The sequence below is a fragment of the Zootoca vivipara genome, chromosome 2 (genome assembly GCF_963506605.1).
Source record: "Zootoca vivipara chromosome 2, rZooViv1.1, whole genome shotgun sequence".
In the NCBI taxonomy this organism is placed as follows: Eukaryota; Metazoa; Chordata; class Lepidosauria; order Squamata; family Lacertidae; genus Zootoca; species Zootoca vivipara.
This window is the reverse complement of record NC_083277.1, coordinates 77699903-77723669: the sequence shown is the minus strand read 5'-3', so window position 1 is coordinate 77723669 and position 23767 is coordinate 77699903. Positions and strand designations below refer to the sequence as shown.

At 41.2% G+C, this 23767-nt stretch overlaps 1 protein-coding gene across 4 annotated transcripts in view; it reads left to right on the top strand.

Annotated features, from left to right (window-relative positions):
• DOCK2 (dedicator of cytokinesis 2) overlaps window positions 1-23767 on the top strand; it is a 261176-nt gene that overhangs the window by 8744 nt on the left and 228665 nt on the right. For 2 of the 4 annotated variants that reach the window (XM_060271722.1, XM_060271721.1), the window contains exons 2-10: window positions 4919-5002; window positions 10140-10180; window positions 11983-12038; window positions 13224-13320; window positions 14712-14860; window positions 15343-15478; window positions 19660-19814; window positions 21322-21403; window positions 23219-23354. In XM_060271722.1, the coding sequence (XP_060127705.1) occupies window positions 4919-5002; window positions 10140-10180; window positions 11983-12038; window positions 13224-13320; window positions 14712-14860; window positions 15343-15478; window positions 19660-19814; window positions 21322-21403; window positions 23219-23354 (936 nt within the window). Of the gene's footprint in view, window positions 1-4918; window positions 5003-10139; window positions 10181-11982; window positions 12039-13223; window positions 13321-14711; window positions 14861-15342; window positions 15479-19659; window positions 19815-21321; window positions 21404-23218; window positions 23355-23767 lie in introns of those variants that run through there. The other 2 variants (XM_060271723.1, XM_060271724.1) reach the window with 2 other exon arrangements.

The window sequence follows — 23767 nt, the reverse complement described above, 5'->3', positions numbered from 1 at the left end:
AATTCTTGCTGCTGTTACAGTCCATACAGGATCTAAATGGTCAGGCTGAATTGCATTTTAAAATATACACTTCAGCATTTAGCTGTAAGGAATATTGATGGTTCTGCTTATAATGGCAATGATTTGGGTTTTTTAAATCTTTTTTTTTTAACCTAACTTTTTTCACATTTTCACCACATATGTTAATGGAGCATTCTTCCAAAAGAGATTTGGCAGGCACCCTCACTTTTGACTTTCAAGCATCGCCCAAAGACCTTTCTAGCTGTTTCTTTTTTATTTATTTTTACTAGCCAGTCACTTTAATTATTATCTATATTGTTTTTACTGGCGGTTTTTTTTTGTACACCACCCTGCTTTCATAAAATGTTGGTATAGATATTATTTTATAAATGAATTAAAAATAAATAGGAAGTGTGCAGCACGTTTCTTCTCACACTACAGTGGTACCTTGGAAGTTGAACAGGATCCATTCCGGAAATCTGTTTGACTTCCAAAACGTTTGGAAACCAAGGCGTGGCTTCTGATTGGCTGCAGGAAGCTCCTGCAGCCAACCGGAAGCCGTGGAAGCCGCGTCGGACACATGAAAAATAGTGATCAAGTTGCTAATACAGTTGTGGCTGTTGTCACTTGGAGAGGCAGAAAAAGAAAAAGTGCTATACTCAATGTGACAGTGTTGAACCCTATTATCTGCAAGAGAAACTTGGATAATATCTCACCACCCCTGGAGAAATTTGGAGGACCCCACCCTCATTATTTTGTCTACAAATAGAGTTTTGATAGGCTATCTCCACAAGCTGCAATAGAAATACTTCTTAAACCTTACTTAACTTGTACAAAACCATGTGGTAAGGTTTAGAAATGTACCCTAGCACAGCAAAGTCCCAACATCTAGGTAGGGACCTTTGCATAAGGAGCAGGAAGATAATGTTATGGGCTTACTATCAGATTTCTGTGAACAAGACTTTCCAAAATGTTGAACTTGACAAAGGTAGTTTTAACAGCCCTCAATAGGGGCTAATGGTTGGGAGATTGCTTTGTGGTGCAGGACTACTCTAAAATGGTCAGAGAAAGGGCCATGGGCATACCTTCTCCCATAGCTCCCATAAACTAGGTTTCTCTGTGAAAACAACAGAAATTGCAGTTGTGAGTAGGAGACTAAGGCAGGCTAGCAGCACTGGGTGAGTGGGCAGGTGTTCCTTGCTACAGATCTGATGTAGGGCAGTAGGGTTGCTGTTTAAGCTGTCCATGACCACCTCTGCTCAACCTACCTTTCTTTGAATTCTACGAATTTGTAAGTAAACTCTATTACAACCACCGCATCCAGTGATCCCTCCTTCCAAATAAAATCAAACCCAAGCCGTTCTCACTGCTCAGGGAAGTGGGCCACACATAGCCACAACATGTCGTGCTAACCAAGAGTAAAATCGGCTGTGGCATCTTAAAGATCAGCAAATGCAGCGTACCATGAGCTTTCATGGCCCGGAAAAGAGTTGGTTTCAGCTGGCAGACATACACACACACACCTCTGAAAATTCAGGATGACACTTCTAAGTATTTGACAAGTGGCACTGGTCTGCAGAAGCTTACACCACAATGGATTTATTTGACCTTCAGGTGCCACAGGACCTGTTGCTTTTCAGTACAATAGACATCCAGCTGGGAATTGTTAACCAATTTGAGTTTTAATGGGACCAATCTTTGGGATTGAGGAATTTGTTTATAGTGCCCTGTATATCTTGGCTCCGACAAAACATGCATGTTCCTGCTTTATTCCCCCTTTCCCTTTTTAAAAAGGAAAAGAAAAGAAACAGGACCTTTATACTTTCAGAAGACATTAAACTGTAAGTTTCCACTTACTCAGAAAACATCAAGCTTGCAAAACCACTTCCTTTGTCAGTTGGTTGATGTCACCATACTAACCCTTTGTAAAAAAGAAAAGAAAAAGGTACCAGCGGCAAGCAATGCAATATAATGTTAACACAACAATGCTCTGAACTTTGAGTTTTAGTTTCTTTAAATGAGCACGACGAGTAATGATGGCTTAAAGTACCGAATATGCACTCTGCCCCCCCCCAAAAAATCTGGTTTTTGAAAGATTCTTTTAAATGCCAAAATCCATAGGAAATAGTTTAGTTGTTGGTATTTATTATTGTTGTTGTTTTGTTTCTTATACCCTCTCATTCAATTCCAGGACAGCTAACAAGAAAGGTATAGCTTTTTTTTAAATAAAAAAGTACAGTGTGACAAGATTGCTACCCAAATATTGGATCATGGAAATACATTGTCTGCATAGTCTAGCATACCCCTCAACTGTCCCGATTAAATTGGAGATCGGGTTTTGGGGGCTCTGCTTTCACATGGAAACATGGCCCTAAAAGGGGCGCATCCTGGTTTTCCGTGGCAACATGTTGGAGGGTATGGACTAGCAGTGTGCAAGTACCTGTATACTTTTATAGGTGGTCAAAAGGTTATACCCTGAAGTCAGAAGTAGTTTTAAAGTGTTTTTGAAAGAGAGGGAGAAAGAAAACCTTGCCAAAGCTGGAGCCAGCTCCAAGTTGGAGATGGAATGGTGAGGGAGAACGGAACAAAAATGGAAGGCGAAGTGATGTAAAAGCTAAAGTACTTAAATATTAAACACTTTTAGGTTTTTATCCGTGAAACTGACCATTTTGTGGAAGGGTCACTGTTTTAACTTAAGAATGGAATACAATGTATCACAAGAACAGCTTAACAAACCATGGTTATAGAAACTGCATTGAGCTGGTACCGTGATTAGAACTAAATTACATCAAATACTCTGGATATCTGAATCTGGGTCACAGGGTATGTTTAGAGTGCTTAAAGGGGCGGAAAAATGTGAGAACAAAATGCACTCAAGTTTTGTTTTTAATTGTTGCTGAGATATAGTTTTTGTTTTGTTTTGTTGCTGCTATAACGTGAAACAGCCTTCTGTGGCTTTTTCTGTATTTTGGCCAAAAGCACTGGAAAGAATGCCAAGATTGATTTCTGAATGGCAGTGAATTAGGGGGACAAGAGGAGAACTCAGAACAATTTGAAGCTGTTAAGTGTGTGTTCAGGACTTCAGTAAATTGATGCTTTAAGGCTATTCAGCCCAAGCCAATTTCTTTAAGATTGAAAGTCCAATTTTCACTTTGGAACAAGTCTAATTCTCACTCCTACCTTCCAAGTTGATTTAATAAAAATTGCAGATTTGCTTTACAAATGGTATTATGCTTTGGCTTAGACAAGCATACTTGACAGTACACCGGCTTGTATCCAGAAGTGCTGTTTTACAAGCAGAAACCACATCAGCTCACCAGTGCAAGGTTAATACTGTCTTTGAGGCAGGCTGCAAATAACTATGGATGCTGTATTATTTGGAGTTTATATGGTTTTATCCCTATAATTGTTTTATAATTGTTTATGAAGTATTTCATTACCCTTTGTTTACGACTCTGGAGTTTTCAAAATAAAATGTTTTGAGAAATAAAAGCAGTTTTGAGAAATAAAACACTAAACAAATTAAAATGGTAGCTCTTTGATCCCTCCTCCTCGGGTGCAGGTCTCTTTTAGTGTGTGGTTAAAAAAAACAGTCTATAAAGGTTGCCACACCCTTTAGTTGCTTTATTTTGGAGACGTATCACTTCTGCTTGCTATCTGCATATACTGTATTTCTTATGATTGATATTTCAGGTGTGAATTTCCAATTAATACACAACCAAATCATATCAAATCTCTTTGTGCAGGTTTTAGTTTATTGGTCTCAAACAGGGCATCTGAGAGGGGTTTACAAGGGATACTACTGTACCAGGCCCACAGACAGAAGCAGGCCCAGATTCTATGACTCCATCTTTTAACAAATATGAAAGCTCCTTTAGAAGGAAAGTTTTGAAGCAAAATGTTCAGGCACCATTTGAAGCCGTTGTTTTTATGGCATATGAGCCTGCTCCCTTCTTTCAGTGATACTTTTTGGCCCTGCACCCACTCACAAAAGAGGATACAGGTTGCACATGATGCAAAAGTGTGAGCACATTTTATGGAGATGTCTTTTGCAAGTGAGGCAGAGAACTGAACCTTCATATTCAGTTTATTTAATATTTATTGCTGTGTTTCTAGTTAAAATAATCATGTTGACATAACCTTTATAAAGGTTCCCATATTGAGTTGGCTCATATGCAGTGCTAAGATTTAGCAGGGCTGTCATACGTCCTGATTTTCCAGGACATTCTTGTAGCTTTTACTAAAAAAACAACAACTTTTGGGTTGTCTTGGGTCTTACTTTTTGAAATACGTCAACCCTAAGCTATAGTTTGGTGTTACATGCATGAGCCTCAAAGGTTGGGCCTTCCTTTCTGATGTGGCTGTTTTGAAGAAATCAGAAGATTTGGCTTTCGCTTTCAACAGTCATTACTTTATTACCGTATGTCCAAAGTCAGACACACTGTACCTAGTCTTAACTATGGTTTAGGAAAGCAAGGCAATTTCAAACTGGAGTTGGTGATCCTGCTTTGTCTTTTTAAAGCGTACTTTACACTAACCACAGTTCTTTGTTCGGATGAAGCAAGCTTCCAAATTTCTTGTCACTGCACCAAAGGATGAAATGGGAGTGGGTAGCAAGCAAGCAAATCCAAGGCTTGCTCCCATAGCACCAAATTGTGGTTTAGCATCTTGTCTAAAACACAGCTGTTGTGTTTAAAATGTTAATTTGATTGAATCCATAACAGCTTATTCTGTATTTTCACAGTTTTAGCTGAATGAGTGTTATTTTTTAGTGTAAATAAGTATATAGGGAATTTTTAATTTTGTCTACTGCGTCCGCCCCTTGGTGCTGATGTAGTACATGTTGTTGATACTATTTCTCTTGTCTAGTCTTTAACCGTAATAAAGTTTGATTTATTGATTGATTGTATTTTCACAGCAATATCCAATTTCAGAGCGGCAAGAGTGCCACATCTATCTCTGCATATTGGTGATGTAGTCCATATACTGGAAGACTGTGAAGGTGAGAAATAATTTTTGGTTTGTATCTTGCATCATCACATTGAGTTATGAGCTCATTGGAAAGGAAAAAATTCCTGAGACAATGCTTTTATTACTGTTGTCTTGAAACATGCAGCCATCACGCTTGCTTATTTAGAAGCATATTTGTTCCCTGAGTGCATTTTTGGTGAATTAATGAGATTTTACTGTTACCCAGATGTGACTTCCCTCCTTACACTGAAACTGTGATGTCTGTATTATGAATACAGTGATATGAATTATTAGGTGAAACTTGTTTAACTTGCCTCTTTTCACCTGCTTGTGGGTTTTTTGTGCAGGTTTTGTGGTAAAGCCATCAGAACTAACATAAGCAGAACAACACTTCTTAATAAATAAAAACAGCCTTAATTCTGCTAGTGGTTTTGGTTAAATGATAACCAGAAATGTTTTATCCGAAGTTGTAGCCATAAAACAGGCTTTGTAGGTTTTTTTTTTGTAATGTGGCAGTATACAAACAACTATGCTTGTGGAAAGAGATACCAACATGTGAACTCAAATGAACATGATTTTTAAAAATACGATATATAAACTATGAAACAGAGAGAGGCCTTCTGGTGCTCATGTGCCCATGCAGCATGAAATATTCAATGTGACTAAGAGGCTGAGAAGCTGCAGTTGATTCTCTAGTTTGACTGCAACTACACATGTTTGTTACGTTAATGAGTCTTCTCACACTGTCTGTTTTTCCAAAGCTTGGTTTGCTTTCCAAATGATATTGTCCGATGCCTCTGTAGCTTAGCAAAAGTCTAGGATAGGGTTGCCAAACAAAACATGGTTAAGCAAGGTTGTTGGGTTCAGGAATTACACCAAAGCAAGCTATGGCTGGTATGCTGGCAAGAAACCATGGCTTCTCATCATTGTTCCCAGAAAAGAAACAATGGTTAATCTGCTAGGCTAGGTTCGGACAAACTATATTTAGCTAAACAAACCATGGCTTAGTTATATGTCTGAACCAACCCAATATTTAATTTGCTCTTAGCTTTTCCTATAGTAGCCTTGTATAATTTTAACCATCTAGGGGTTTTTTTAATTAAAAAGTTTTGTGTTGTAACCCACTCTGGGTTCAGTAGTATAATAGTGACAAACAAACAAACAAACAAACAAACAAACAAACAAACAACCTCCATGGAAGAGGCCATGTTCTCCATCTGTTTGAAAGGCAGGTGAGAAGCAGGAGAGTGACCTCCTTCCTTATCCTTCCCTCTTCAACCAAGTAGCACCTGTGGTTGTAGTTCCATGCAGCAGCAAAAGTAGGTTTCCCTTATTATCTTGAAACAAAACAAAAAAAAAGTGATTTTGCTCAGTTCCTTTTTAATTCAAAGATTTTTTTCTTATTCATTCTCAAGGGATGGCATTCTTTCAGGGGTTATAAAGCTTGAGAAAATGCAACTTTTGGATTTCATAAATGCATCATTAACATGTGAAGGTTGTGTGCTCAGAAATGAAACACAAAACTGCTGGATTGAAAGCCAGTACTGGGGAAAAAAAATGAGATGGCAGAGTTAATTTGAACAAAGGCAGACAGCAGCCCCAGACGTACTGTAGGTTTATGTCACAGATGAGATTAGCACAGATATGAAAAAGTTACTCAATGTGCTTAGCATATTTCTTACCAGAAGAGGTCTCTCTTGAGCTACAAACATTGACCCGAGATCCTTAAAAAGCATTTTCTTCAAAAGATAGTTATTCCAGGGAGAGTTAAGTGACACCCCATAGGCAGCATTATGGGTCTTGTCTTGTCTTGTCTTGTCTTGTCTTGTCTTTTCTTTTTCTCCTGGGTCCTGTGATTCAAACAGCATACCTTGACTGCTTCTTCCTGTGTAGGATTTACTCAGTGGTGCACTTAGGTAATTTTCGACTCTAGATTTAATTTTCTTACGGAGGGACCATTTTTAGATGGTAATGTGTATTACTTGGCTTGCTTCAAAATGTGATAAGGCAGCTTTGGAAATCCCACAGGGTGTACTTCAAATATTTCCCCCTTGTGTATTGCCCTTCCCCATTGTCCAGAATTGCCTCAGCTTCCACTTTTGACAGTTACCAAAGGTGGATGAGTGTCTGGGTTCCTTATTTTGTTTTTTTGACCACTTGCCAGTGAGCTTCCAGGTTCAAAGAGGGGCAAGCTAGGATGCCAAAAGGGGAAAGTGAGGCACTTCTGATCATGCTGAACTGTCTCACAACAGTAAGAGTTCCCACCCCATCATTCTGTCCGGACACTGAGGTCCAGTGCCGAGGGCCTTCTGGTGGTTCCCTCGCTGCAAGAAGCCAAGTTACAGGGAACCAGGCAGAGGGCCTTCTCGGTAATGGCACCCGCCCTGTGGAACGCCCTCTCATCAGATGTCAAAGAGAAAAACAATTACCAGACTTTTAGAAGACATATGAAGGCAGCCCTGTTTATTTTAATATTCTGTTAGAAGCTGCCCAGAGTGGCTGGGGAAACCCAGACAGATGGGCGGGGTATAAATAATAAAAAATTATTATTATTATTATTATTATTTTCACTATCAATATCAGTAGGAATAGGAAGCATGGGGTGGGAGTCTTGTTCTTGATATGACAGTGTAAGTCCATCGGCCGATGGATGAGGCCTCCCTGGCTTGCTTATATCCCTCTGAGGTTTGGGGGGCAAGTATATCTGGCTGCCCCCACTCTGCACAGGCCTGATTCTAACAATCTAAGTGATTAGCACTTTTAATGGCCTAACCCAGGCATCCCCAGACTTCGGCCCTCCAGATGTTTTGGACTACAATTCCCATCTTCCCCGACCACTGGTCCTCTTATAGCTAGGGATCATGGGAGTTGTAGGCCAAAACATCTGGAAGGCCACAGTTTGGGGATGCCTGGCCTAACCCTATACCAGGCACCCCCAAACTGCGGCCCTCCAGATGTTTTGGCCTACAACTCCCATGATCCCTAGCTAACAGGACCAGTGGTCAGGGATGATGGGAATTGTAGTCCAAAACATCTAGAGGGACGAAGTTTGGGGATGCCTGCCCTATACTGTAGTGTTAAATGTCTGACTTTGAGGCTGACAAACATTAATTAATACTGGTTGCTAAGGGAAATGCTTGAGCTGGCTATGCTGCAACATGGCTGTACAGCAGAGCTTCTGCCGTGTCCTGGATGCTATGCTGAGCTTAGGCTCAGGTGGCTTTTCCCTCTAGGAAATGACTGTCAAAGCAATTCTGGCTCCCACTGGTAGATTATAGTCTAGTCCGACAGGCCTGCAAGGCAAAGCAACCTCTGAAAAGGATGCTGTTGTGCCTCCTGACTGGAGGACATGAAAGCTATAATCAGAACAGAGGGGGGATCAGCTAGGAGAGAAGTAACATTGCTGCTCGCCCCCCAACCCAGATTATTTTGGCATGCTGCCCTCTCCCTTCACTATATATACAGTGTGGTTGCGATCCAAGACCTCCCAGAAATTCCCCTCCAAAAAAACTCAGACAGACACATCATTTTAGGTTTTGTTTTTGGCATAATTTTGGCCACAACTTTATTTAAAATTACAAATTAATTTTGAGTGTTGGCCTTAGGCTTTGGTTAATCTTCTGCCCCACGATGGGACAGGACCAGCTCTGACTTCCTACAATAGGAAAGTCAAGTAAACACTACCTTGGTAGAGGAGATAGCTGCGACCAGGCAATCTCCCCCACCATAAATGCTCCCAAAGGCTCGTGCTCTGTACCGGCCCCAGCCCCGCCCCATTGCGGGGGTGTAAGGACTAGAGCCCCGGAGCCCCAGGATTCCTTTAACGGAATACTTCTATAGAGCAGCACTGAGGGGCATGCACCTCCATGCCATGCCCCTCCCAAACTCATCAACCAAAGCCTAACCCGCCAACCCTAACAAGTTGTGACTATTGCTAAGCAGTAGGCGAAAAACCAGATGGCAACAGCCAATCAGCCAAATGGAAAACATTCCTACCGGCCCCCGAATACAGGCGGCACCATAGCAAGGTCACTCTAAACCTGCAAGAAAAAGAGGGTGGGTGGGTGGGAGATTAAATCAATAGCAAGAATGGCGATCGTCCCAACACGCTGAGTATTTAAAGCCTTCCCCTGTCAATCAAAGAATGGATACATCCTATTTACCCCAGCAACTCGCCGCCCTCCAATCAGCCGCTCCCAGTGGGCTTAAGCCCGCCCCCCAACACACACACACACTCATTTCCTAGAGGTCCGTTCGCAACCCTCATTAATCTTTATGGGTTAATGAGCTTTACACATAAAGGAGAGATAATTAGGGAAAATTTTAGTTAAGAAAAATGGTAAGCGGGGAGCATGAAAGAGGTGTATGCACACTGTGAGTGGAGAAGGTGGACAGAGAGATTTATTTCTCCCTGTCATCATACTGAACCCTGCCCAATGAAACTGAGTATTGAGAGATTCAGTGCAGAAATACTTCACACAGGACACATAGTTAAACAGTGGTTTTCCTTCCATAAGATGTAGTGATGGGCACCAACAGCTTTTTGAGGGGATTAAACAAATTCATAGAGGATAAGGTTATTCATGGCTATGAGTCTGGATGGCTAAATATTACTTCCAGGGGCAAGATCAAACTCCAACGCTCTTTTAAAATCTTTAAAAAGGCAGATTTGTTTCATAAAAGGGATTTATGGTATGAACCCATCACTGGTGATTTTTAGAAGAACTCTTTCGATTGTTTTAAATTTGCACCCACTTCCTTTTTGTTATTTGTTGTGTCTTCATTAAGTTGTGTCCTGAAGATTTACTGCTCATCAAAGGGTGTAATGTGGATTTTAACTTTATTCTTTTTATATTGCTATGCTTGTTGTGTAAATTTTGTGTGTCTCCTTGTTTGGGCAATTGCCCTGAAAGGCATTTATAAATACTTTATTATGAACAAGAAACAAACACATACATACATACATACATACATACCAGTGATCCTCTTTCAACACAATCTAATCTATGCTTACTAGGAGGTAAACTGCACTATGTCCAGTGGTACTTACTCTCAAGTAAGCATGCATAGGATTGCTACCCTAGTTTTGCAGAGACTGAATGAGTTGGCTCAATTTGGACATTGAAAAGCATATTAATAAGTAACTATGGTTTTGCTTTGACTTTTAGGTTGGTACAAAGGATACATTGTAAGACATAAAGGGGTAGAGGTAAGATTATTTTTATTGACTTTATTCTTATTTTTTATGTTGATTGTCTATTTGATTAATTTTTTGTAATAGACTATTCTTTTATTCTTTCTTTTTAAGTGTGTGGAGTTTAATCCTGAGAAGAGTCACTGAATCTATGTCAGTGGCCAATATTTCAATAAAGAAATGAATGTTTTTGTACTATGGGAAAAGTAGATTAAATAACAAATAATGGATTGACCGGGGTCCAACTAGTCATATACCTGTACACTGAAAGGATCATGTGTATCACAAATTGCAGTGCCCTTTAGCTAATTGAAACTGATATAGTTGTTAAAAGCAGATTATGATATGGTACAAAATAAAAGTTGAAGATCTTAATAGGTTGGCTGAAGTCTAGGGACATACCTGAAAACTTTGAGTCAATTCATTCATTCATTTGCACCAGGTTTTTTAACCACACTTTCATTTAAGCACCCATGAGGCATCTCACAACACCGGAGTATAAATCACAAAAGAAAAAATACAACCATGACAATAAAAACGTAGAAGAGCAACAGCAATATGCTAAGATGTCTTACTGCACAGATAGAACACCACAGCTTCTAAGGAAAAAAATGCCTGCATAAAATGGAGTACATTAGAACCAGTACCTTGGATTGGATCAAGTCATGCCCTTCTGCAAATGGAAGGTCTCCTGTTTTCATAAGGGACTCTGATCTAGCAGTGCCTCTTGCAGAGCTATTTTGCAGCTCTGTAGCTGTGTATCTTCTAGTTCAGCTTTACCCTATTGCCTACCACCATCCCTTTATTATTGCAGTGGAGTGGGGTATGATGGTCACTGCAACACTCTGGGAGAGAAGGTTTAAGGCTTCTCTCTCCAGCTGCAATCTCAGCAAAACCACCCCACTACATGGTAATAAGCATTAGGAAAAAATGCTCAGTGGCACCAAGGCTTCAGCTACCTATTCTCTCCGGCTGTGGTGCTTATCAGAATTGTGGTCTTCTGCACTGGGCTGGTATTTAATTTTTAAGACCCTAGAGTGTGACTGCTAATCCTCCTGTGTTGTTGGGCCACCAGACCCACAGCTTGTAGACAGAGCACTGGAAAATTAGAACCATGACAAAGATACTTTAATACATAAACTCCTCTTGAGCCTCTTAGGTATTGTAAAATATTATAGGAATGGAGATGCTACCTTGGATGTTTGTACTTGGGTGAAGTCAATGGTTCCTTTATATGGAGACTACTTCTCCATTTTCTCCAGTATTATCTCTTCCAGCTAGCAGTGGCTTTGAGGCCTCAGGCAGAGCTCTTTCAAATAACTGGCTTTTTGAAACATTTAGCAAGAGATGCCACTGGCTGAATCTGGGAGCTTCTGCTTGTAAAGCTTGTGCTCTACCACTCAGCCAAAGAAAAAGCTGGTATATGCAACCAACACTTGAGTCAGGCGTCAAGAAATAATTGAGGATGAAGAAAATAGGTGGACGTTAGTTTGTAGTGTACAGGTTCAGTGGACAGGACTCTATGAGCAACTCTGGTAATGTGTGAACTTGATCTGATGTCCTTCAGATGTTTTGGCTGGCTAGAGCTGCTGGGAGTTGTAGTCTAAAACATTTCGAAGGCACCAGGTTGGGAAAAGTGGCACATGGTTAATAATTTAACTCATGCATAGTAGTTGCAGCTACATGAGAATAAAACTCACCAGAGTTTTATTTCAGAACCTCTATATATCAATCTACTTTTGGTCCTTTTAATTTGTCATAGAAGAAATGTTCAGTACAATATAACAAATGTGCTTTCTCCCTTCTTCTTCCATTAGGGAATATTTCCAAAATCTTTTATCCACATCAAAGAACTTTCTGTTGAGAAAAAAAGGTATTTCATTGAGATAATTCTTTTGAGGTATATGTCAGCGGATGGGGGTATTATAGCTAAACTCTCCCATGTGATTGATGCTGAACAGCTTGGTGAAATAATTTCTGTAACTAATGCTTGAAAGGGTCATTCACTAAGAGTGATCCTTATCATCTGATGGGAAAAGCTAGAATGTGCACACCCAGTAGCTGATAGGCAAAAGATTTGTAAGGTGCCCTTTCCTAACTACAAGGAGGGTGAGAGGCGCTTGTGGGTGGTGTTGTCAGTCAGGTAACAGTCTGGCATAGTAGGACCCTGGGCAGTTCCAAGTTAGCAACTTCATTCAGTGTTATCTGCAACCAGGGCTGGCCCACCTATGAGGTAAGGTGAAGTAACCGCCTCAAGTGGCAGGATCCAAAGGGGCAGCAGATCCAACCTCCAAGAAATGCCCGCTGTTGCTGCCACTGCACTACCCCCTTGATCCCAATGTGGAACTTTACCCCTCCCCCCATTTCCCCCTTCTTCTTTGAAAGGTTGGGGGCGCCATTTGGTTGTTCATTTCAGGTGCCAAAATTATTATTATTATTTATTAAATGTATAGATCACCTTTCATTTGTAGATCTCAGGGTGGTTCACAGCATAAAAATACAAGAAAATGTCTCCGAGACTTGTGTCCCTCTTAGCCAGACTAACCCCCTTTGCTTCTGCCTCCTTCCTGAAGAATGGAGAGCCTTAAAGGGGTAGTCTTTTGGTCTGGAGCCTAATACTCCACCTGCTTCCTGCATAGCTGCCAAGTTTTCCCTTTTCTCACGAGGAAGCCTATTCAGCATAAGGGAATTTCCCTTAAAAAAAGGGAGAACTTGGCAGCTATGGCTTTCTGTCAGTTCCCACTGGTGTGCTGTGCTGGCAAGTGTGAGGTCCTTGATGTAGAGGGGCTTTCTCACAGAGGAAATCAGCCTGGCCAGAGTATCTGTGTGGCTGTTTTCGGAAGCTTCTAGTTCAGGAATGTGAGGTTTAAGAGGCTCCAAGCTGATTGGCTCAGCTTTGGTGTTAGGCCTGGGTCCATCTGGGTCCATCTAGCACCCCCTGTGTATTTTACCATTGATCCTTCTGATCTGGCTGACCGTTCCTCCTCTGGGCTGGATTCTAGGCTGTCGATCAGGGTGGGAATCATGTCATTAAACCACTGTTTATCCTTTTGTTCAGAAATGCAGAAAATGTAACACCTGCTGAGATTCCTTTGGTGCAAGAGGTTACCTGCACACTTTGGGAATGGGGCAACATCTGGAAACAGCTCTATGTGGTAAGCCATCCCTCCCATAGGTCTATTACTTCAAGTATTTTAAACAAAAAGTACATCAGGTGAATAAAATTATTGATTGCAGGCAAAGAAGACGTTAACAGGGTTAGGTGCTATGTTAGCCATATTTTGTAGGCTTAATTATGGATATGCCAAGTGTTTAAGACAGTGTTTTGTCTTTCATTTCATGAGCAGAACACTCCTTTGAAAGAGACTATAAAGAATCAATCCCTTCATTGAAGAGTTTGCTCTTTTGTTAAAAGCCTGCCAGTATAATTCCACTTTGAGTTTTATGCTCTTTCAGTCTCTGACTGACCTTTAATACGCAATGCTGGAATGTGCTCACAGTAGGAGGTTGAAGGCACCTGTAATTCAGAACCTACTACTTTTTGCTTATAGGGAAAAGCTGCTATTATATATTTCTAAACAACTTGTCTATTTTTAATGTGTTCCGACAGCCTGCCTAATTCAAAGAAAGGGAATTTTGTGTGCCAAAAGGACAGCACTACTGCACGGTGTATTTAAACCTTAACTGGAAGTGCCATTATTATAAATAGCCTCTCTAAACTGTGTGTTTTAGTTGCCACAATCAGTACATTTGGTGAAAGCAGTGTGACTCAGTGGCTAGAGCCCTCTGACAAAGGCACAAATAAGAAACCTAAAAGCTTCTTTTCTCTTCTAGCTGAATTTCACCAAATAAAAGATCCAGCACACACAAAAAACCAAATTAGAAAAAAAAGAATCATTGCAGGGGAGCCCAGGTTCCTCTTAGGCCATGCAATAATATTTCTTCCCTTCATGTGGTGAGGTGTGACCTAGCCCACCTTTTTTCTGACAGGCAAGCTTGGCATGGTGGGGTTTAAGCTGTGCTGAGAGTAAGGGTAGAAATAGGAACATAGGAAGTGGCCTTACAGTGAGTCAGGCCAAGAGCCCATCTCGCTTAACATTGTCAGCACTGACTTGTAGTGACCATTCAGGGCTTCAGGCATGGAGTCCTTCCGAACCCCAGTTGGGGAAGCCAGGGATTCAGCTGGAGACCTGTGTATGCAAAGCAGATGCTCTACCACTGAGCTATGACCCTTCCCTGTGGGCTACACCCACAATCCTGGGGAAACAGGTCTGCCCTTGTTACCTCCAATTTTCACTGTTGTATCCCATTTCTCTGTCACCCTGTAGCATGAATAATATGCACCAAGCCTTTGTAAATATGATAACATTGGTTTTACATGCACTGATTTGTTTGTAGCTTTCGAAAGTAGGATAGTTTTGCTTTAATACCAGAGGGAAGATCCTTATTTTTCTGCAATCCAATAATTGTTTAATCCCTGGAATAAAAGCAAATAGTATTTGAAATTTCGGATAAGTTGACGTCTGAAATGTGTTACATGTTTCAGGCAAACAAGAAGGACCGGTTTCGGCAAGTACAATCTATGATGTGCGAGTTAATGGAGTGGAGGTCTCAGCTTCTCTCAGGGACACTGCCCAAAGATGAGCTCAAAGAACTGAAGCAAAAAGTCACTTCCAAAATTGACTATGGAAACAAGTAAGTTCTCTAATTCTGGCTTATGGCTACTGATACAGTTCAAGTCAGTGTATGCTGCAAGCTGGGATATTTCAGAAATGTTAACAATGATTGAGTTGGGTTTACTATTCCTTTCAAAAATGAACTCATAAAATCTTAGTGATGTCATATTGTCCTAGGCAGGCATTTTTTATTTAGATGTGTTTGTGTTTAATTTTTAAGTGTTTTCATTCTTAAAATTTTTCACAAGGCCCGTCAACCAATATATATATATATATTTAGACACCAGATGTGCTGTATTGTTTCATGGGGATGTAGACATTTTAAAAGTGATTCCTAAATACATATTAAAGGATAACATATTTAAATATCTAAAGACAAGCATGAGCTTCAGATTATTTAAATGCTAAGTGACTTGGAAAGGTATGCTTCTATAAGGTGGTTGATATGAGGTCTAAGAAACCATGTTACTTAGACATGTCATTTCCTCTTTATGCTTACAGGATACTAGAGCTAGATCTGATAGTTAGAGATGAAGATGGGAATATCTTGGATCCAGAGAAGACCAGTGTCATCAGCCTCTTTCATGCTCATGCTGAAGCTACTAACAAAATCACAGAACGGATTAAAGAGGAGATGGTATGAAGTTTACACACCCATTTCTGTGCTTTCAAATAGAAGTTTCCGTTCTCATAGTAGGAAGGTTATTACATGAGAATCTTATCGTTTTCTGATTTTAGCCAGTGAAAGCTTTTTCATCACCAGATTGTGTACATTGAAAATATGTTTTGTATAAAGTGTCTTTACTATGTACTGTACTGTTAATCTTTTATTGTTTATTGTCATTGTTTGAGGACTATCCCTGCCTCCAGGTCTGGTCCTGACTGGACAGATACTGGAATCAGCAAGGGATAACCACACGACTTGAAGGTGCTGCTGCGCAATGCCAGGTCAATGATTCATAAGACCATGGCCACCCATGACTTGATCGTGGATGGAGGACTTGACCTAGCATGTGTAACAGAGACTTGGTTGGATGAAGCAGATGGGCCTGTCCTTGCTGCTGCTTGTCCACCAGGTTTCTCTTATGCACAGCAACCCAGGCCATCTGGGCGGGGAGGGGGGTTGCAGTGATTTTTAGGAAGTCATTAGTTTGCACCAGGCGTCCTATTGGGAAGACCCAGTTCTCTGAGTGCATGTTCTGGAAGTTGGGCAATAGGGACAGTACAGGATTCCTTTTGGTGTACCGACCTCCCCACTGCACAAAGGATTCCCTGCCTGAGCTGCTTCAGGCCGTGGTGGATGTTCTCTTGGAGACACCTAGGTTCGTTGTCCTAGGGGATTTTAACATCCATCCTGACACGACCTTACAAGGGGCTGCTCAGGATTTGGAAAGCATGGCCTCCATGGGGCTGTCCCTGAATAAGTCTGGTCCCAACTCATAGCCGCGGACATGCCTTAGACCTGGTGTTTACCTCTATGGATGTTGGTGATCTGACACTAAGTAAAAGCGAAACTAAAGAAGTGCCATGGTCAGATGACTTCCTGGTGCAACTGGACTTCTCATTGACCCTTCCCCTCTGCAGGGAGGTGAGACCGATTCGGATGGTCCACCCCTGCCACTTAATGGATCCAATTGGTTTCCAGAGAGTGGTAGGGGATGTTTTATCCCATGCTGATGGCCTTTCAGCCGATTCCCTTGGGGCCCGCTGGAATGTGGAGTTAACCAGGGCTATTGATGGTTTGACTCCGAAGCGCCCTCTCCAATTGCATGGAGCCTGGACAGCCCCGTGGTTTTCCACGGATCTGAGGGCAATGAAACAATCGCTGAGATGGCTAGAGCGCCGGTGGCAGATAACTCATTCTGAAGCTGATTGGACATGAGTTAGAGCTCAATGTCGAGCCTACCAAGTGGTGATAGCGACAGTGAAGAAGACTTTCTTCACCGCCTCTATTGCATCTGCAGAAAAAAGCAGCAGGAGACTCTTTCAGGTGGTTTACAATTTAGCGGAACCACCTGCTCCATTGGGGCCCAGTACAGGCCACATGATCACCTGCAATGATTTTGCAAAGTTTTTTGCAGATAAAGTTGCTCAGATTCAGGATGAGGTAGACTCCACCGTGGGAGCAGGGCCAGGGCGGGGGAGTGATAGAGTCCTGTCTAGTCAAGTTGTGTGGGATCAATTCCAATCTATTACCTCTGAGGATGTGGACAGGCTGCTTGGACGAGTGAAACCAACCACCTGTCTCCTTGATCCTTGCCCACCCTGGCTTATAAAAGCTAGCTGGGAAGGGCTGGGCGATGGGCTTCGCAGGGTGGTGAATGCTTCTCCTTGTGAGGGAGCCTTCCCAGACCCACTGAAAGAGGCGGTTATCAAACCGCTTCTTAAAAAACCATCTTTAGATGCGGTCAATATGGCCAACTATTGCCCAGTCGCAAATCTTCCATTCTTGGGCAAGGTGATTGAGCGAGTGGTTGCTGAACAACTCCAGGCATGCCTGGAAGAAACGAAACATTTGGATCCCTTCCAGTTGGGATTCAGGCCTCATCAACTGCCTTGGTCGCACTGGTCAATGATCTCCGGTGGGCTAGGGGCAAAGGTGAGAGCTGTTTCCTAGTTCTGCTGGACCTCTCAGCGGCTTTTGACACCATCGACCATAACATCCTTCTGGACTGTCTAGAGGAGCTGGGAGCTGGGGCACTGTTATACAGTGGTTCCGTTCCTTCCTCCTGGGCCTTGTTCAGAAAGTGGGGGATGAGTGTTCAGACACCTGGGCTCTCATTTGTGGCATTCCTCAGAGTTCTGTCCTTTCCCCCATGCTTTTCAACATCTACATGCAGCCGCTGGGAGAGATCATCAGGGGATTTGGGCTGGGTGTTCATCAGTATGCGGATGGTACCCAGCTCTACCTCTCTTTCAAATCAGAACCAGTGAAGGCGGTGAATGTCCTGTGTGAGTGCCTGGAGGCGGTTGGAGGATGGATGGTGGTTAACAGAGGTTGAATCCTGACAAGACAGAAGTACTGTTTTGGGGGGACAGAAGGTGGGTAGGTGTGGAGGACTCCCTGGCCCTGAATGGGGTAACTGTGCCCCTGAAGGACCCGTTGCGCAGCCTGGGAGTCATTTTGGACTCACAGCTGTCCAGGGCAGCTGTTTACCAGCTGCATCTGGTATGCAGGCTGAGACCCTACCTGCCTGCAGACTGTCTCGCCAGGGTGGTGCATGCTCTAGTTATCTCTCGCTTGGACTACTGCAATGTGCTCTTTGTGGGGCTACCTTTGAAGGTGACCCTGAAACTACAACTAATCCAGAATGCGGCGGCTAGACTGGTGACTGGAAGCGGCTGCCGAGAACACATAACACCGGTCTTGAAAGACCTACATTGTTCTGCCCGGACACTGAAGTCCAGTGCCGAGGGCCTTCTGGCGGTTCCCTTGCTGTGAGAAGCCAAGTTACAGGGAACCAGGCAGAGGGCCTTCTTGGTAGTGGCACCCGCCCTGTGGAACGCCCTCCCATCAGAGGTCAGAGAGATAAACAACTACCAGACTTTTAGAAGACATCTGAAGGCAGCCCTGTTTAGGGAAGCGATTAATGTTTAATAGACTATTGTATTTTAATATTTTGTTGGAAGCCACTCAGAGTGGCTGGGGAAACCCAGTCAGATGGGTGGGCTACCTCAATTAGCGCAGATCACTGCTATAGAGACAAAAGATAATTTAAAGTCTGATATGGTGACAAATAGGATTTCAGGAAGTTAGGTGCTCATCTCTGACTTTCTGCTCCCCTAGGGAGGCAGCCAAATAGCCTTATTTTACATTTGGAACTTACTTGGTCATTTGTTGGTGTGTTAAAAAGCTTCAATCCTCTTGAAGCAATAGCTTTCCAGGCTCATTATTACAGAAACAGCAAATGTACCATCTAAACTTTGACACTTGGATAAGTAAGTGGTATATAAATAGCAGAAATAAAATAAACAATGACAATGTCAGGTCTATTCCTGCAGCCTAGTTCCACAGTGACATGCTGTGCTACTACTGTTCTTTATAACTCAGGATTAAGTTGCCAGTGCATCTCACCCTCCTTGAGAAGACAAACTTGGTGAGCTTATCTGTAGCTGGGTGGATAGAAGTCATTATCTACTGTAAGGCTTGAGCCCACCCTTTGAATTAGCGCTTAACTTATGTGGAAATACCCTTCATACCCCCAGATAGTTATTTAATGTTATTAATTAGTAGCAAAGACTGAGCATCATTTTAAAAATCAAGTGCACAATAAATGCCACATTGATAAACAGATAGTGTGTCATAAATTATTGTATAACCAGCACATACAATACAAAATATCTGTTGTATTGAAAATGCACTGCTGGTTATATCTGTAAACACATTGGACTTGGAAATGATATGGTGCTGGGTGACCTGCTTCCACTGATGAAGACCTCTGTCAGAGGAACAGAAAGGGAGACCATCTCCAGCTATTTCATCACGCCTCCCCCCCCCGCCAACCCCTCCAAATCTATTATGGAGGATTGATGGGACCTTCTGGGGCAGGGAATTGCCGTCCTCCTTGTTCCACTAATAGATGTTTTGCACTGGAGGAGGAACACCCATTGGGTGCCACCCATTAGATTCTCAAAATATTCACAAAATCAGTGCATCAATTCTTGAATTTGAAAGCAAAGGTAAAATCTGCACCTAATAAATGTAGTGGTGTACTGTGGCCAAAATGATACATGACTGAGAAACCTAACACAGAGGAGGAGGCAGGTTCTAGGTGTAGTTTGGATAATGTTATCTTCTTATAATTTGTTCATACACAGTCAAAGGATGAATCTGATTATGGGACCTACTCCAGAAGCTCTTCATCCCCCACTCACAGTCTTTATGTCTTCGTGAGGAATTTTGTCTGCAGAATAGGAGAAGATGCAGAACTTTTCATGTCACTCTATGATCCCCAGAAGCAGACAGTTATAAGGTATGCTGCTGTTTTGCTGGTGTGAGGTGGCAATCTTCCTTGCCAAGCTGATACTGTTTTTAGGATAAACGTGTGATGTCTAAGAATGATCCTTTGAAAATGAAAACACAGAAACATTTCACAACTTAAAGAGATTGCAAATTGTCAGGTACTTTAAATAGACTTTCACACTATAAATGAGAATCTTTGCAATTGTAATTTCAGTGTTCATTAGGTGTTTTGGAACCCTAAGGGAGAGAACAGTCAAAGAATCGAAGACAGAATGAATATTCATACTATAAAAGAGAAGGGGAAAAGATAGAACAGAAAAGGAAAAAAAACCAAAAATTTCTACAATTAACCATTTTAAGTAGCTCTGGGAGGAAGAACAATATAAAATAAGCAATAAATAAATTATATTAGTATGAAATTCAATTGGATGATAAGCATGTTCCAAAATATTAAGGAACAAGGTAATATTGGGCCTAGTTATTTATTAGATAACTTTAAATGCACAAAAATAAACTGAACAATGGAGCTTAGGTGAATTTAGAGTACACTGAGAAGCTTCAAGTGACTCTGGTGGTTTGCAGCATTTGAACTTATCCATGCTAGTGAATTCTTTGACAGAAGATTTGGAAGGTTTAGTATAAGTAGTATACCAAGCTAAAATCGTTACATATAGAGCCAATAAGACAGTATGATCTCTTGGAAACCACCATTCTTTATTGCTTAGATCCAGACTTTGTTCCTGCTGACTAGGAACATCTCCTGAGTGGAGCTGTGCTTGGGGGAAACCAGGCTATGAATCCAGGAACTGACCAGTATTGTTTCCTCTGAACCCATCCACAGGATCCAGTTATAAAATTTCACAACAATACTGAAGATAGCCATACTCTTAAATATATACAGTATTTGCTTTTATGCTGTTGTAGAACTAAACACATTTGAGTGCTTTTTTTCTTCTAGTCTGAGCTGCCTTGTGCATTCTTCTTTGAATTTGATCTCATTTTTGCATCCTTACTACTTTGGAAGTATTTGCAGGAAAGTAGCCTTTGAACCCCTTCTTAGTCTAAAATCCTGTGAATACTTAGCTAGAAATAGACTGCACTGAAATTAATGGGATTTACCGGTATGTCTCAGCAACCATGTGTACTATAATACTAGAAGGAAGGTACTTTTATGTCTCAAACACTGAAACCATTAATGGGGCCTTAGCTGCTTATCCATTATAGCATTTTTAAAAGTGCAGATACAATATATTTTCCAACCCTATTTCTTGCTTATTTCTTGCCTAGACACCAGCCTTCATGCCATGCCATTATTTTGTCTTTAGAATGTGCTTGTCAAAAGCAAAGAATGGGGTATATATCTGAATAAGAGTCAATTTGTAGAAGTGGCATTGTCAGGTGTTCAGATTTGTGCAGAGCAATGTGTATTATATAATGTTATTCACCAATTATGCTTTGTGAAGCTATTAGATGACCCAGCCGTACAGAGTATAACATGATGTGTTCTTTTTAAACAGTGAAAATTACTTGGTGAGATGGGGGAGCAAAGGTTTTGTGAAAGAAATAGACAATTTCAACAATCTGAAGGTGGTTTTCACTGTGAGTAGCTTGTATCTTTACTATAGTACTTAACTGCCAGTGGCATTTTTCTGGAAAGCTTATTGAATCAAGCATTTTTCAAATTTTGTCACATCTCCAGGATGTTCTGTTCTATATTTTAAAAAAATGTTAGATTTTCAGGAGACAGGATAGAGTGTCTAGTTTAGTCCTGATAGGTGGTCTGACTTAATATACCTAATACATGCAGAACTGTATGTGGCCCAGGTTGAGAGATGTCTTAGACTGCAGCCCTATACAAATTTACCTGGAAGAAAATGAAAAGAAATGTATAGGATCATACTGTCAGGATGCTCATCCAGAATGCTAGACACATGATTATGTTTCTGAAAAAGTGTTCAGCGTATTATCAGAAAGCTAATGCTAAAATAATAAAGAGCAACATTTCTTAGCCAGGATACATAGAGGAACCATTTCCACGCATCAGGAACATTAGTTCCAAGTCTAAATCCTTGGGGGTCTATGCTGTATTAAACTGCTTTGAATTCAACTTTGCTTTCAGCTCCATTTGCACTCCTCATCTCTTTCAGGATGAATAACATGCCAGTGTATTTTGCTTACATTAGATACATGACCTAGTAGAATAGATGCCGGTCAGGACTCAGCAGTAATTGACCCGTATGATATTAGCTTGTTCGTAGCTATATTTGGCAGAAGCTAATACTGTAGTACAGGGGAAATACCTCTATTAATCTTGTAGACAGATGTTACACTAAACAGAAGAGGTGATTGAAATCACTGAGACATACAATTCCTATTCTGATTACTCAAGGACATCAGTAAATTATTGCTTATGTATATCACCCAGGGAAGAAAAAAAACCTTATTTGTCACTAAGGGACCAATAATATTTTCCCCCCTCCAATATAAACTTAATGAACTTGTGGCTGTTCAGTTTAATCATGTTTAATTTTAGAAAAAGCAGAATGCATAGAAAACTCAAGGCCAGTCAGCAAAACCTGTGAACACTTTTGTTCCAGGAAGCTTCTCTCTTAGAACCAGATACTCTGCAAGGTTTCAAGACTACTTCTTGAATTCCCCACTCCACCCTGTCCAGTTTAAAAAGCAGCTGGGAGATTGGGCTTGTGAATTTGTGAAAGGGACATTTCTATTTATCTCCTTATCTGAAACTCTTGAAACAAATCCTCAACTACTGTACATTTTAACTTTGGATGAGTTTTAAAATTAGGGTTTTTTTGGGGGGGGGCGTTTGAGGGTGGCATGTAAAACTTCTCGCTCAGATTAAATGAAAAGCTGAGTATGAGGATTGCATCTTCAGTCTTTTAGGTTACGACCCTAATATGCTTACAAAATAGTGTGTGAATGAATTGTATATAAAGACTTCTGAAAACACAACTTCATTTTCAGAATTCTGAGAGATCAATACATTCGGTTCCTTCTCTCTCACACACCCCACATGCCCCTGTTAGAAAGGGCAAACTGATTCTGATGTAGCTCGTCATTTGCTTCAGTGAACTTGAAAGTACTTTGAAAGTGTTGGATCAAATTGGGTGAGAGTCTGCTGATTGATTGATCATGCAGCGACTTATTTCTCAAGGTGCTTCACTGAGACTTCACTTAGCTTCTTGCTTTGAAGTTGATGCATACTTTGAATCCAGATTTCATGTCAGTCAAATCCAGTTTTCTGAACTGATGTTTTCCTTTAAATGAAAACATGTCCTTTCCATTATGGACACATTCTTGCACCACTTTTAGTACCTATACATTATGAATCTCTACTTGGTATGGAATTTCATTGTGACTCTTGTAATTGGCCTATGCTTTCACAAATATCAGGATCTTGGAAACAAGGATCTCGGAAGAGAAAAAATTTATTTGATTTGTCAGATTGTACGGGTTGGAAGAATGGATCTTAGAGACAGTAATACAAGAAAATATACACAGGGCATAAGACGACCTTTTGGAGTGGCAGGTAAGAAAATAATTGGACAGGATCCATAGAGGGTTGTATGGTCTTCTTCAAGTACACTGCGGCTTTTAAACTACTTTTTGTCTTTTAAAGCCCTGACCCTTAAAAAGCTGCCTCTGAAAGTTGTGGATCCTCTAAAGGGGCATTGTATTATGCATAAAGGGCTGCCAATGGATGTGAAAATTGGCAACATCGTTCCTCCCCACCCTGTATGTGGGAAGATAGTAGGACTGTAATTGGCTGTCATACTAAACATACACCCATTGAAATGACTGAAAATGTTTCAGTGGGTCTACTCTAAGTTTGTCATAAGCCTACAGCCACTGGTGTAAGGTGTCTTTGGCTCATGATTCTGCCCCCCTCCCTTAATGATGGTAGGTCAACATGAGTCAGTGTGATGCAGCAGCAAAAAAAAC